Source organism: Schistocerca nitens, chromosome 10 (genome assembly GCF_023898315.1).
Source record: "Schistocerca nitens isolate TAMUIC-IGC-003100 chromosome 10, iqSchNite1.1, whole genome shotgun sequence".
In the NCBI taxonomy this organism is placed as follows: Eukaryota; Metazoa; Arthropoda; class Insecta; order Orthoptera; family Acrididae; genus Schistocerca; species Schistocerca nitens.
The window spans coordinates 53,741,616-53,757,949 of NC_064623.1; the positions used below are offsets into that span (position 1 = coordinate 53,741,616).

Sequence of the window (16,334 nt, forward strand, 5' to 3'; positions counted from 1 at the left end):
GAGGGCACTGAGGTGCTGCCAGCAGTTCTGCTTAAGCTGATGAAGATGAGGGAGCCAAGTCAATCGAGCAACGAAAACCAGTCCTAGGAACTGATATGTCTGCACTACAGTGAGTGGATCATCATTAAGGTAAAGTGCGGGTTCCGGATGAACAGTACAACACTGACAGAAGTGCATGACACATGACTTTGCGGCTGAAAAGTGGAAGACATGGGCTAGAGCCCATGACTGCACCTTGTGGATGGCTCCCTGGGGGCCGCTCGGCAACAACAGTACAGGAGCAGAAGTACAAAATGCAGAAGTCTGAGGGCCCGACAGCTGCTGCTAGACTGTTAATCGCCACTAAAAATAGACAGACTCTCAATACAGAGCCCTGCGGGACTGCATTCTCCTGGATATGGATGGAACTATGGGAGTCAGCAACTTGGACACGGAAAGTACAGACTGACAGGAAGCTTTGCATAAAAATCAGGAGTGGTCCCTGGAGACCCCACTCATACAATGTGGCAAGGATATGATGTCACCAAGTCGTGTCGTATGCTTTACGTAATTAAAAGAAACACGGCAATCTGGTGTTGCCATCTGGAAAAGGCTGTTCGGATGGCAGACTCGATGGACACAAGATTATCACTGGTAGAGCGACCCTGGTAGAAGCCGCCCTGTCACTGAGCCAGCAAGCTACGTGACTCCAGGATCCACCCCGACCGCAGCTAATACATACAAGGGTACTGCACCATCTGGAGGAAGATATACATTGCAGACAGTTATTTCCTGCATCGTCCTTATTCTGACAGCCACAGCTTCAAGAGGGGTTTGCTGGAGGGCAATGTAGATAACAGGTGTAAAGCTGAACAGTTGCCGTGGCTCAGCCAGGCGGTGGAAAAAACTGCTGCAATTCCACTGGAGGATGACATCGTGAGACGCGTTGAACATTCAATGAGGCAGTTTACACCTCAGAGTCACCAGCTGCCACCGATTTATTGCCTGAGCAGTGTATATCCATTGTATCTGAGGGTCTGGCGAGATCTAGGTCCTCAGCGGACGCCAAAATCTCCACCTCATCCTCAGCCACAGAGCTTGTAGGTAGTGGTGGTGTGTGCGCGCCACCACAATTCCCTTGGTCTTGGGGGTTTTCTTTTTGGATTTCTTTCGCTGCTCTTTGGGTTTCCCTGGCAGGTAGGACTTCACTGGCTCCGTCTCTGGGACTGAGGATGAGCGTGAAGCCCTATGAGCAGCTGCTTTTGGACTCGTCAACCACTGGCGGGTGTAGTCTTTCCTCCTAGAAGAAACTTGGGAAGGGAGTGACCCAACGGACCCCTTCCTAGCGAGAGAAGGTAACAAGACTTACACTTCTCCAGCTTAGAATTGGGGACGGACATCCCTGATGGTTTGGGGGTGGGGGGTGGGGGTTGCTCCAGAAATAGGTGGTGCAGCCGCAACAGGGAGGGAAATGCCCCTCACCATCAAGGGGGCAGGTGTAGTTTTCCGGCTCTGAGAGGAGACCTGGGTTGGCGGAGTCGATGGTGCCAGAGCTGTTGTAGTGGTGGTTAAGACGATTTCAAACCCACAGGATGCAGGCGTTCAAATTTTCTCTTAGCCTCAGTGTAGGTCTTCCTGGAGAATCCTGCAGTCAGGCGAGAAAGGCAAATGGTGCTCTCTGCAGTTGACACAGATGGGAGGCGGGGCACATGGAGTATTGGGATGTGGTGGGCATCCGCAATATCGACATGAGACGCTGGAAGTACAGCGGGAAGACATATTTTCGAACTTCCAGCACTTAAAGCACTGTATCACACCAGTAGATCATCACCTTGACCTTCTCGGGCAATGTATCACCCTCGAAGGCCAAGATGAAGACACTGGTGGCAACCTGATTCTTCCCACTCTTGTTTTAAGTTATCGAATTTCTCATTTAATTGTCTATTATCTTCTTTAAGTGAAACAATTTGATTTTCAAGTGACTCAAACTTCTTGTCAAATTTTTCATTTAGTAAACCCATATTTTCTGGAGTAAACCCATTTGAGTGTTAAATTTTTCAGTTTGGGAATCAAATTTAGTATCAAACTTATCATCTATATGTCCCATATTCTCAGTTAACTGACGCTGCATACTGGCCATGAATTTAATAATAATATCATCGTCTTTAAGCTCTGTAACATTTAATGTAAGATTCCTGTGTAACTATGGTATTTATAGACTCCTGTATATTGACCATTTCTACTTTTTCTTGGGTTTGCTTCTACTGTCACCTCCACATCAATGATATTAGTAGCACTTAAATTATGTGATTGCTGTCCTATATTTATTACATTTGGCACTCCTTCACCAATATTTTCCTCACTCAAACGACTTTTGGTAATAATGTTATGTGTCTATCTCACATAAAGTCTAAGTGAAACTGGATTTGTCTCTATTCGGCTCAAAATCACAAAATGAAATTTACCGCACAGGTCAGTGAACTGTCACGGGCACTTTTAGCACTAAGTGGTAACTCATCTAAGAGTAAAATCTGCACATAAATTCACACTTTTTACACGCATACAAAAATCAAAATACCTTTATATTAAACAGATAAATAATGGCATGCAATTAATAATTAAACATTTCCTATTCTAAATAAACATCAAGAACTTTTATTTCATAATCAGTAAAATTTTATCCCGTGAAAGAAACTACTAGTCTGCTAAAACGGATTCAGATTACTGTCAACTCATGCCTGGATGGTGACATCACGAATTGATACTTGCTTGGAATCAACGAAATACTTGTACTGAAAAATACTATCAGTTGAGTAATTTACGGACTTTTATGACAAATTTGGTACCTCTTGCATCGTTACACTTGCATTAACTTGAAAGGTTACTGCAGTAGGGCACAGAGGAGCATTGTATTTGTTACACTTTTAACATTGTTATTTTGCATTTGTCCATGTTGCAGATTGACATGTCATTGCTGAAAACAATTATCTCATAACCAACAACTGGGGGAAAATAGAGGGCTCTTTTTTTTTTTTTTAAATCTCAGGCAGGTAGAGATGAACATGTGACAACACTCACACAGCACCCATGAGTATAGACACATATATAATGTTTTGTAGCCCTTTCAACTTTTAAGAAATAGCAATATTGCTGTCAGCCGGTCACATAGTGCTATAGCTTCTCTCATGATAGTATTAGTTATAGTGCTACAACAGCTCCTCTCATAATAGTTAATCAATGGTTTTCTGAGTGATAGGGGGTTCCCACATATTTCTCCGCTGAATCTGAAATTATTATACAAGCTCATAAAGTAACATTAATAAGTTTTTCATTTTACCCCATCGTTGCAGCACGTGCCATGCTTATTCTTTTGTAATTTTTCCTGAGAAAATCACAAAAGCAGCCGGGCGAAAATGAGCAAAGTTTTGTCATCCAAGTTTCAGGCATTCAAAATACAAAACAATGTTGTACAAGTGTGCTTTAAGTAGCTTCAACAGTGGTCCGAGAACTGCTTACTGCTCACTCAGTGCAAACACATCATTCAAAAGTGGCTACCAGATACAGCATTGTTTAACAGCAAAGGTTTTCAGTGACTGGAGGTGGGAGAAGGGAGGAAAACTGTATGCCCTTAGGATTGGGCAATTATTTTTGTTTCTTTTTGATAAAATTACAATAAGATGCTTTTAATTGTGATTGGTCTCTGCAATAAACTGACCATCTTCAGAAACTACACTGCAGGAAAATGAAAAATTCACATACTGAAAAGCTGGAAAAAATACACCAGCTCTACTATATGTGGTTATGACCATAAACCTTAAACAGAATACCTTCCAGAGTGTACACAACAGGCATTGATGATGCTGAATCAAGAAAACAAAACCAAGGAATTAAATAGGCAAACAGACCAGTGCTTAACTTCACCTCATTCCTTGAGTCTGGCTGGTTGGGCATAGAGCACAGAACGGGCTTAAAGGACAAAACTACGAGGTCAGGAATCCCACAGTCGCGAGCGATTTAATTTGGAGTTGGCAATGTTAGATAGGAAGTTGATAGCATTGTGACAGGTGTAGGAATGATAAAACTGATGCATTAGAAGCAGTATTGATGCCAGAGATGAGAAATAATTTGAAGAGAGTTAAAAGATATAAACTCAATGATGGGCTCAGCCAGTGACCTCGTTTATTCCACCTTTTATCTAGGAACATTGTAGTCATTAAAGTCAGAATGCTAGAAGAATAATGAACTTCAGTTGGACTGACAGTAGTAAAATAAGCTAAGAGAATACTCAGATTAGTAGTAAGGTGGGGCCAGGAGAGTGTCTTCCAGGGAGCAGCATGCAATTGTGGTGTCCCTCCCACAACTGGTCCATCCTCAATCCATTACAGTCAAAGTATTAAAGATGGGAATAGAACACATTCTCTTATTGAAGCTTAAAAACCTCACAACTGTTCTTTCGTCATGAGCTAGTATTGAGGATAAGAAATCCTTTAGGTCCTGCCCTTATCCAAATGGTACTCCTGAAATATAAAATAGGGTGTGGCAGAAAAAAGCTCCAACTGCATCTAAAAGTAAGTAAAACAAAGTGAAAAAAGGATGACCATTGCATCTGGCTGAAGAGATAGGGTCGAGAGTCCTCTGGGTAAGGCATGTGATGGAAGACACCCCAACCCCTACAACCTCACCGTTGCCCCAAAAGCATTTTAAACTATCTAATCTGAAAATAAAACTAATTTCATGGACTGAGAACCAGTTCACCTATCTGTACATTGTCTGTCAATATTATCCAGAAGACAACACTTGGAATGGCGAGCCCGAAAGAGTGGGATTTCCACAAGAATGTGAGCTACTGTCTGAAAGGCTCCCCAGCCACAATGTGGGGTTGCATTACATAAGATAAAACTATATATCAATCTGGTATGATGGATGCGAAGGCAACACAGGACACAGTACCACTCCTCGAATTGCATGCATGTACACATATTAGCCCCTCCCCCCACACATACACACGTGTTGCATGAATGCAGAATGTGACATACCTCCAAATGTGGAAAACACTGTGAATAAATAAACTTTCCTAATGTTCTATTCTACTGTTCTTCAATTTGGAGCTAAGAGAAATAAGAATGGGCTAGTAAACATCAATCAAATCTCCATTTACAGACTGCACATTTTGGTCCAAGTCTACAAACTTAGGAAGATTCTGGGTAAGACAGGTGAGGTAAGGCGTAATGAGAAAACTTTTCTTCTCACACAACTGACCTATTGGCAGCAATGGCTGGCTATGGCAGTACACTCGGGGGCAGTAGCCGAAGACGCCAGATTCATATTTCTCCATCATCTGGCCAATTCCTCTATTAGTGAGTATATAGCGTGCATGGATAAGACCGTACAGAAGTTCTGCGGCTGCTTCCACTTCGTCTGCTTCAAGTACAGACTCCTCTGGATCTACTGAAAAAGCGCTACATACAAAAGATGCACAAAAGATTGTCACAAATAATGGAACCTACAATAAATGTAGAGCTGGGCAATGATGTCAGTATCAAGTTGACAATATTCAACCAATTAGTATATTATTGTTTAGGGCTCTGTTTAACAAGTTTATATATGTCAATATGTGAAGTACATTTGTGTTCCTTACGTACAGTAAAATAAGACATTATATTTATCAAGTATTTTATGGAAAACAGGCCTGAAGATCGAGGATTACATCAAAAATAGCTACTTATGTATGTATTTGTTGTGTATCAAAGATTGCATTTTACTGGAGTACCTAACTTTACTCACTTTTGCACAATTACAGAACCTAAACATGGAAAGAACAAAAGTGAAACAGTGAAGTGCTAATTATTCCAATCACTAAATTTTCTGCAAAACACTATGCACTTTCGCATTCTTAAAGTCGGTATTTGGAAAAAAATTTCCCACGATTTCTTCAGAGCTCATGAAACCTCTTTCCAAGGAATTGAGTTTCACAGTACTGAAAAAGAAACAATCACATGGGATCATGTGAGAGCAGCAGGGAACATGAATTTTAAGTTTGACTGTTATGTACTTCAATAAATGAATGATGAGGCTGGCTGTATTCAAGGACATTATGACAATGCAGAATAGCCCCCACAGGCCTACTTGGCACCTGTTCTAGAAGCTTCTAAACACATTTGAGAAGCTGTAACAGCGAACTATTGTTGATAGTGTTATGATGCACTCAAATGTATCCCATACACATCACTAGTCCTCTGGTACATTTAGAGTGCACATTTTCCAGAAGGAGGCACTGTCTTGCTGAATTGTTAAAAAAACACATTTGTATGCGAGGTGGCCAGAGACAGTGGTCATGTGTGTCTGAGTTGTGCTTGTATGAATATACATGTCCGTGTGCATGCTGGAAAAATCTATTTTGGCCAAAAGCTCACATCTGTAACAGTTTTTGATGAGCATGGTTGCAACTCAGTATCTCCTCTTTATGGTGGATAGCAATCTATCCTTTTCTTAATACTCAAAGTTGTAAATGATTTATGTGAAAGAGCTGGCAAGTCAGGGAGGGCTACACTAAGTAATTTACATAACAAGATGAACAGAAGTAGCACATGCTTCAAATTATGCAAGCACTACCACACAGTTTCAGGCTGTAGAAAAAGAATAAAAAAATAAGAATTTCTCAAAGAAAACATGATTTTTTCATTGTGTTCAGCCCACAAACCTTGAACATAGCTTTATAAATTGTATTATTAAATATATTAAGATTGCTGTATTAATTGAAGTTGAAAGTTATTGATTAATCAGCTGTTACTATTCTTTGAGATAAAACTTTTTTTTTTTTTGCGTTTTCCTTAATGTAGGGGCCAAGGTATACACCTTCCCCTTTTCTTATTCGGCTCAAATTACACACAACTCATTTCTTTTCAGAACGGAACCAAGATGAGTAGGTAGCACGAAAAAAAAAAAAAAAAAAAAAAAAAAAAAAAAAAAAAATCAAACTTGAAGAATAATGTCACCACAGCAATTGGTTTTTTGGGTTGTTCTGTATCACTTCACTTTCATTGGTGGACATTTATCAGAAAAATGAAAACAGCTCACAAATGCCAAGTTTCTGGATCAAGCTCGTAAACCTAGGTTTCATCACAATTACAATTTCAGTAACTGTTGCCCTCGAGGTCCAGGTCTGCAACTACATCCATAAAATGCAACACACTGAAGTGCAAGGCAGAGGGTACTTCCAACTGTAACAGCTCCCCATTCATTCACATACACAGTTAGGGAAGAATGACTGTTTAAATTCCCCTCTGTGCACAGTAATTAACGTAATCTTGTGTCTCACTATCCCTGTGGAAGCAATATGTAAGGGGTTGTTGTATGTTCCTAGATACATCACTTAAAGTAAGAGGAGTCTTCATGGCATCTGCCAAAAATTTGTTGCAATATTCAATATAAATGCCCTTTTGCTCATCTGGCAGAATGAGGATTCCATCAAAATGATAGTTTTATAACTAAGAAAAGTGTGTAATATTTTGGACAACCAGCATAACACACTTCAGTGTTACTTCAATGGCCTTAAACAGTTCCCACAGGCAACGAAAACTTGCACATGCATCCCTCCACCACTACACCGGTCAGTCAACTGACCCACGGTGGCACCAAACTGACTCACTGTCTTTCCTACTGGCCTGACAATAAGAAAAGTTAAAAGCCATTTAACTTAATGGCCAATGGCACATTAACCTCTACTGTCCACCTTGCACTAGGTGGATCTGCAATCATTTAGACAGCAAAGGTCTTTAATCATCTGTGTATGCGAATAGTTAGCGTTACTGCTACAAAATGAGCTTTGTTTTCAACTATGTAAATACATATTTTGTAAAGTGGTATAATGTTCATAAAGCCTGTTATAGTATTCTCATTCTAGCCGTCAATGATTCTCTTCAATCACTGAATAGTCTTAAAGCAGTATAATATGGTCTAATCAAGATATTTTTCCAGAGATTTCATGTTACTCTTGAACTGAAATACGTCATTTCAGTCATAATACTTTTCTTATTGGTGCAATCACTGCATGATGACTGGTTTTTCACAAAGGTACAAAGTGGTTACAGACTCATTTATAGGAATATTTATGTTTGCTCCAAAAACCTGACTATGAACAAAAACAAAGCACAATTGTTGGGATAAGACACTTACTTTATAATATGCCTTCAGGGTACCACAAATAGAAGTCATCCTTTCACAAAAGTACTTAAAAATTATGCATTTAGAAATACACCAAGTATACAATAGTGGTACTAAGTGTGCTTACAGTTGCCAGGTACCTCACCATTACTTGTAAATTAACGCAAATTGGTATGCCATCTCACGTGTGTATCTGACTTATCTAAAGGAAGAAACAAAGCTCAAAAGAAACTGAAAATTAATTGCTCTCTTTCAAAGGTGGTTTCCAAATGTAACTTTGTTCCCTGTCGATACCTTTTATGTGTATGATGTCCACAAATTATTTCTATGAAAACTATGTTTATTTTCATTTTCAGTATTCAATTATTCTCCAATAGTTTCTGTAGCTTCTGATCTAAAATCTACACAACTGTAGTCACCATCCACAGACATTATTTCAGTTGACATCATCTTGACAACTGTGCCAGTACAAATTTCGACCGTGATGTGGAAAAACACTTATGTACCAGCTTCTGAAGGTGGTTCTGATAACAGCATGTGCAAGTTTCTGTGCCTGTACAAACACAGCTTTAATCACCAAATTACTGTTCTTTCAATGATGCCTCAACAAGTCACTTCACTGCAAAAACTCTTACACTGTAAAATAGCTACATAATTTCACAAGTGTAAGCCAATACCTACTGATATAGACTCACCTGGTTCCAGATCCAAAATCATGTCATGAGCATTGTGGAAGTGAGGAACACATTCTATCAGTCCAGTCAAGTTGAATTTGTCTTGTATGTAGTCTTCATCCACCTGCAGAGCAGCACTCACAAAATTTTAATGCCACACAAAAATTAGCAGACTAAAAACTTTCCATATGCAATGTTTGTGAGGCAGGTAACATAAGACAAAAAAAATTACAAGAAACCATTTAACAGATTGAACAGTCCAGTAATACAGTTAGTGGAGCATAAAGTAATTATTAACACATTCCATTAAGTAATACTATCTTATGTAACTAGCAGTTCAGAGATTCCACACTTCCTGGGAAATGTCAAATAGCATAGTAATGGTGTGAAGAGTAGGCAACATGGGAAGTTGCCCCCAACTTGAGGCACACCACAATGACTTCATCTGACATGAAATCACTAATGTGAGTCACAAAAAATTGAAAATCTGACTTAGTGGTTGCTCGCAGTCAATGAAACTAGCTGACAACCTCTACCTGTTAAGTACAGCTTAAAGGTACCCCGAGAAGAAAGCAACATAACTGCACGCTGGCTCTTTGTGGGCAACAGGGAGGGCTGTAGTCAACACAGTCAAAAACATGACCTTTACTCCATCGCTTCCAATACTCCTGCGCCTAGAAGTTCAGAATTTGGGTGCATAGTCCTTCAATGTGGGTTTTTACAGAGGAGAACTGGCATGGTTTAGGATCCAATCTTGAGCTTATCAAATGGCATCTAGTGGCTGCCATTCGGCTGTAACCACTGATGGGGGGGCTGTAATGCAGAAGTCATTTATGAGGATGATCCACAAATTAAGTTTTCTGCTTTTCTTAAGCAAACTTATTTAGCGGAAAATATAGCACATGCACTTAAACGTGTCAGTCAAGTGGTGGACTGACATGTCTCGCATAACTGCTTTCGATTCATTTTATCGAAATCCATACCATGTTTATATCGTCTGAATATCTGGTGCTATACTGGTGATATCAAAGATCGAGATGGTAACATGTCTTAATTTCCCTTTGTCTCTGTAGTTAGTTGCATATCCCATACTTCTTGTGCTGTATTAATCTGATACAGTTTTGGGCAGGTCCTCACTGATGGAGGGGGAAGTTGGTGGCTAGCCACCCAGAGGTCCCAAGAGAGAATATGCAACTTGTAAGAATTAAGCTGCTAGAAGCAGAGGTAGCGACCTGAACCGTGGCCATCAGACAGTTATGGGACCCTATGCTGTCCAGCTCGACTGGCTGTGACCACACTGCAGGTTTATGAGTCTGTCTAAAAAAGGCGAGTGGAATGAACTGTGTCAAGCATCCAGCCAGTTTCAGATAAATTATTTTTAGAAATCAGTCCCTCTGCTCAAGGTGGAACCTTGTTTTTTCACTGGTAATGCTTTTCCTAGAAAAACTGAGTGTGCCAGGCTGGTCGGGAGATATTTGTCACTACCTTCTCGTGGGAAGCTGTTTACTATTAAAAGATTTTTTCGTCTCACCTTGTGGGGGAGAAAGTGTGACAGCCATGGAATAAGGACTTCTCTCTAGGAAGCCCAATGAATGCTCTAAAAAAATATTTGTAAGTGGTAGCTCAGGATACCAGACATGGAAAAACAGCCCATTAGGTGACATAAGAGAGATATCTCAGAAGTGCAAGTTTGGAGCTCAGTGTCCTCAAAATTGTATGCCCCGGAAGGAAGCCCTTTGGATAACTTACACCACACTTGCATCTCAACGTCAGCCAGTCACATGACATCTGATGACCATTGGCTGGCACGAGCCTCTGGCACATTCGGCATACTACGCTCTTGACTCCTCGACTGTGGTAAGAGTCTCGTGCAAAGCAGGGCAACCAAGGATGAAAGCAGTTGGACCTTTTTTGTCGATACCTTCTAAGTTTGATTAGGAATGTATTAAGTCTCAAGTCCTAAAGATTCAAGGTCTCATTGGTGACTAACCCCACTGTCACTTGCAAGCAATTTTCAAAGGGCATTCTCGCATGATTACGATAATCACTGCACAGCCCTCCACAATTATATACTTTTGCGACTGACCCATTGACATGACTGGTTATCCCATCCCACTTGTTCCTTGCTGAATTTATCAAACCAATCAACCTTCAATTTAAGTGCTTGTCAATGTTCATAATTGGTAGTTCCTTCATTTTGTAATTTATTTCTCATGTTAGTGCTCAATTAATGCTTTCTTGATTATTTATGTACTTACAAGCAATGATTGTAATAAATTGGGCTACAACTTAGTTCAGCAGTCTGATGAAACACCCTTCTAGTTATTAAACCCTTAACGCTTTCTGCAAGAGCCAACACCCAGGACTCTTTTACAGTCATATCATTCAACCCATTGCTTGACAGAATCATTTATGTATCCAAGTTCATGGGGAGTGATCTGTCTGTCGGTCCAGCTGGTGTAAATCATTATAGCAGTTAAAAGCCTCGTTTGCTCGGTTGGCGGCTTACAGTGCAACACAACTATGACAGTCACATGACAGCAGGAAAAGTCTTCACTGTTGTCAGTATTGCTGCATCAATGGCTTAAAATGGCAGCTCTTATTTTTCTCCCACCAACTGCAAGATTGGTCTGTGATAAAGGTTCTTAATGCACAAAGTGTAGTGCCTACTGAATTTAATCATATGTATGAGTCCAAGGTCATAAGCAAACAGACAGTGCATCACTGGTGTAGAAAATTTTCTGAAGGTCATCAAAGTATCCACATTGAAGATGGCTGTGAGAAACTGTCCCTCATCGGTAACAGCCTCGTGGGGCTGGTGCAGCAGCACATTATAGAAAACCGTCAGTCGTGATCTGGCTCCCTATGATTTTGTCTTTTCTTACATTTCAAAAAATCGCTGTCCTCTGGTAAGCAATTACAATGACCAAGAAATGATGACTGTCACAAGCTGGATCTGTTCCCATGTGGCAGACATTTACGACACAGGAAAACAAAATCTGATCTCTCAATATGACAGGTGTTTCAATTCCATTGCTGACTGTGTTGAAAACCAGCTCAAATGTGACATCTGTTGCCAAATTTCATCACATATAACTTTTTTTTTATGAAATAGGTAACACAATTTCTGAGTGACACTCATACATATGGCGATGCAAAAACCGCATGATCCACAGCAAATGTGATGTCACTAACAGCAATTGTGAAAAGAGAGATTCAGGACTGCTCCTTAGCCAACTACATTCTTTGTGACAATTGGTTCCCAATTGATGTTCTGGATAAGTACTGGTAAGCAACTCGAGACATATGTACAGTTCGTGAAGTGTGTGGAAGAGGCCATGTACTGCTCAAGGTTTCAGTAGAGGTGGAAGTCTAACAGACTAAGACCTTGAGAACATGTACTTAAGGTAATTATTGCTGATGTGTTTCAGTGTTCAGTTATAAATTTAGTTTGGGTACTGGCGATGTGTCTAGACATGGTGTCACATTTCACTGAGTGAACATTATACAGTTTGAGAGGTTTTGTGCAGAATGGTACACTGACTGCATCCATTGTCCATTTACAGGACAAGAATGAGAACTGGCAATTACTGGTTGCTGAAACTTCAGCAATGTGCAGTCCGAACTGCTCACCTATGACAAAAATGTCAGTGATAAGGTTGCCATTTATAAGATGATGATGATGATGATGATGATGATGTGTTTAAGGGACTAAACAACGGTCATCCGTCCCTCCAAATCACGAGAGAAACATGTCAAAATGTAAAAAGCTAAAACAATGAGGACTAGGCTGCTCAAACTATATAAGCAAGTCAAAGAGTTTAAAAGGGCCTGACAATGTTGTACCTCAATAAGTAAAAGAAAAAGAAAAAAAAAAAAGGCAGCATCCCTGTACAAGGGAGGCTGAAAGCATGCTGCAAATCAGCCAGCAGGATGCACTCAACAAAGACATGCGTTAGCATAAGTAGACTACTGCAGCTGCAGTGAGGAGGATCCTCCTGACACATACAAAACTTATGGGTGAGTCTCGTGTGGCCAATGTGTAGTCGGCACAACACAATGGCACCTTTCCGAGGAGCCTGAAAAGATGTCTGCCACACCTTAGTGGACACTTTAATTGCTCTTAATTTGTTCTGGACCATAGTAGCCTGCCATTCCAATTCCCAGAGCCTCAAAATATTGTTTCGGAGTTGTAATCTTAAGTCTGGGCCCGGTATCTCGACAAAGTTGATCTCCTGTAGTTGTGCCTTTAGCTAGATGATTGGTGAGTTAAGTTCCTGGAATGCCTACATGGCTCAGTGCCCAGATGACGGTCACTGTCTCCAGTAGGTCCTGGATGTTTGCAACCAAAAGGGTTATGCCTTTTAAGCAACTCACGGAATCACTAAAAATCAGAAAGTTGGTAATGGGCTGGAATTTGACATACTGCAAAGCCTGAGAGATGGTAACCAAATCTGCAGTGTACACAGTGCAGGTGCTCCGCAGAATGTGTCTCATGTCCCCTTGCACGTGCAAGAGCGTAACTGACGCCGTTGTTGATTTTCGATCCATCTGTGTAGATGCATACCAAATTACAATAATTGCGAGGGACTGAAAGAAACAGGTGTCAGAAAAGTGTAAGATCACGCATCCTTCTTGGGGCTACAAAGAGGTCCATCCATATCACAGGACATCTTACAGACCATGGGCAATGTCAAGAGGGAGCTCTAGGAAGACAGACTAGTGTAGGCTGTTGGAGGTCCTTCAGTAGAATACAGAGTTGGATCCCAGCTGATCATCCTAGTTTTGGGTGATGCGCGAACTGTCTGAACTGCTGGTTGTGAAACAGAGTTGAGTGACATGGGTTGGTAGGCATCTGACTGACAGGAACTGTGTAACTTGCCAGAAGCTGCTGTTGTCTGATGCGCAGCAGTGGGACACCAGCTTCCACCATGAGGCTGTCAATGGGGCTTGTATGGAAGACCCCATTGGTTAACAGGGTCCAGCAGGCTCAGTACACACAGTGCTGCCAACCCATAGGCATCACATCCATAGTCCAAGAGGGATAAAATCAGCGTTTTGTAAAATCTCAGAAGAACTGTAAGGTCCACATCCCACGAGGAGTGACTAAGAAAATGGAGAGCATTCAGCTGCTTCATGCAAGTTGCCTTGAGCCAGCAGACATGCGACAGCCAAGCAAGCATGTCGTCAAATAAAAATACCTAAAAATTGGAGTGTGTCAATGACTTCAAGTAACTGGTCACCAAGATAAATTTCTTGGTGTGGATGCACAGTCCGGGGTTGATAAAAATGCATCGCTTGTGATTTTGCAGTGGAAAATTGGTAGCCATGGTTCAGATCACAGTCATGGACTCTCCAACAGCCCCCTGAAGCTAGTGCTCAGCAGTGTGCAGAGGCATAGTACAAGCAAAGATTGTCAACTTACAGTGATGGGGGGACTGGAGCCCATTGCTTTTATGATAAAAGGGTAATCCCAAAAGCAAGGTTTCCTACAGCTTGAACATTTAGCTACTTTTCGACACAATCAGCATTTCTGTCGATGCATTTTTGTTGATGCTGTGGCAATTTTTGTATGCCCATGTCATACCAGCTCACCGCCAAGCTGTTCAGAAAGTTGTGAACCTCTTCTTTCACCTCATCGTTGGAGCTGAATCGCTGGGAGCACAATTAACGCTGACAGGTACTGTGAGACTCTGAAAAAACACAAATAGGCAATTCAGAAGCAGAGAAGAGGAATGTTGAGCATGGGCGTACACATTCTCCATGACAACGTTCACTCACACATCGCTCGGCAAACCGTTGCTCTCCTGCTACAGTTTCAGTGGAACATAATCACCCACCCACCCTTTAGTCCAGACTTGGCGCCTAGTTCCCTAGGTTAAAAGAACATTTGGCCGGAAAGCGATTCAACTCCGATGACGAGGTGAAAGAAATAACTTTCTGAGCAGCATGGCGGTGAGCTGGTATGACATGGGCATACAAAAATTGCCAGAGCATCTACAAAAATGCATCGACAGAAATGGTGATTATGTCAAAAAATAGCTAAATGAACAAGTTGTAAACTGATGTAAACTATTGTAGAAATAAACAGGTCTATGTACTTACAAAAAAAAAAAAAAAAAAAAAAAAAAAAAAAAAAAAAAAAAAAAAAAATAGGAGACCTTACTTTTGGGATTACCCTAGTACCTTTGACGGCGATAGCAAACAGCGTTACATCCAGAACTGATTCCTGACAGCCTCAGTCTATCCAGAACCGGAGGGGGGAGGGGAGGGGGGGGGGGGGGGGGGAAATCTGAGAGATAGGAAATTCTGGATAAAAATGGGTAAACTGCTCTGGACACCAGACTCATGCAGTGTAGATAGGATGTTGCCAGGTGGTGGTGTATGCCTTCTGTAGGTCAAAGAACACAGCAATCAGATGACAGCGATGCGCAAAAGCACTACAGATTCCAAATGAACCAGGTGATCTGCGGTGGAGCGGAAAGCCCGGAGGACACTTTGGAATCGCGATATATGGCCTCCGGCTTCCTTCGAATAGCTTACACAGCTCGTTCTTTAGAGAGATTGATCGGTAGTTAGTTAAAAAATGTGGGTCCTTTCATGTTCCCTCTCATCATTGAGAGGGAAATACTCCCTCCCGCCAAATGTGATTACAAAGCCGGATGATACGCTGCATGCTGTTGGCACGGAGGTGTTTGAGCATTTGGATGCGGATTTTGACGGGTCCAGGGGCTGTATCATGAGACACTGCCCAAGGGATATGAAGCTCCCATTCACTAAAAGGGACAGTGTATGACGAGCCGTGTGCATGGAAAGATGGGGGACGGCACTCTATAAGGGGTTTCTGGGCCAGGAAAAATAGGGTGGTAATTACTGCAAGTGGAAACTTCAACGAAGTGTGCCGGAAACCATTTGGCAAGTACTATAGGATCAGTGCAGATGTTACCATTGACAAGGACGCCAGAAACAGCCATGGGTGGTGGATGGTCACAAATGCAACTGTATTTAGTCCATACTTGGAATGATGGAGTGTGGAACCAAACAGTTAATACATATTGCCCCCAACACTCCAGCTTTCTTTTCTTTATTAAAAACCAAACTTGCATCTGCAGTCTCTTGAATACGATTAAATTATCCATAGAGGATTAATCCAGTGGGAGGACATGTATCCAAACCTTTGGCACTTAAAATCGTCTCATCAGAAGAGGAAAGAAATGCCTGGAATCACACCTACAGACCAAGGCCTTAACCTTCTCAGGCAAAATGGTGCCATCTAAGGGTAGGGTAAAAGCTCCAGTGCCCACTCTTATCCTTGGGTCCCATCTGGATGCGGCGAACAAAATGGACTCCACACGACACCAGATTAGTGTGCAGCTCTTCATCCGTTTGTTTTGTCAGGTCCCAATGGAAGATGACACCTTGAATTCTAAATTCTACTGAGCTTGTTATGAGGAGAAATTGTGACTGGTATATCACCTAACTTGACACAACCTGATGTCCCTTTGGTTGGTTGGTGTG

The 16,334-nt window shown here is 41.4% G+C and overlaps 1 protein-coding gene across 6 annotated transcripts in view; it reads right to left on the minus strand.

Moving 5' to 3' along the window:
• Window positions 1–16,334, minus strand: part of LOC126210211 (casein kinase II subunit beta-like) — a 66,171-nt gene that overhangs the window by 17,492 nt on the left and 32,345 nt on the right. For 5 of the 6 annotated variants that reach the window (XM_049939396.1, XM_049939398.1, XM_049939395.1 and 2 more), the window contains exons 3-4: window positions 8,838–8,940; window positions 5,239–5,427 (exon numbers count right to left, since the gene is read on the minus strand). In XM_049939396.1, the coding sequence (XP_049795353.1) occupies window positions 5,239–5,427; window positions 8,838–8,940 (292 nt within the window). The remainder of the gene's footprint in view (window positions 1–5,238; window positions 5,428–8,837; window positions 8,941–16,334) is intronic. The other variant, XM_049939394.1, reaches the window with a different exon arrangement.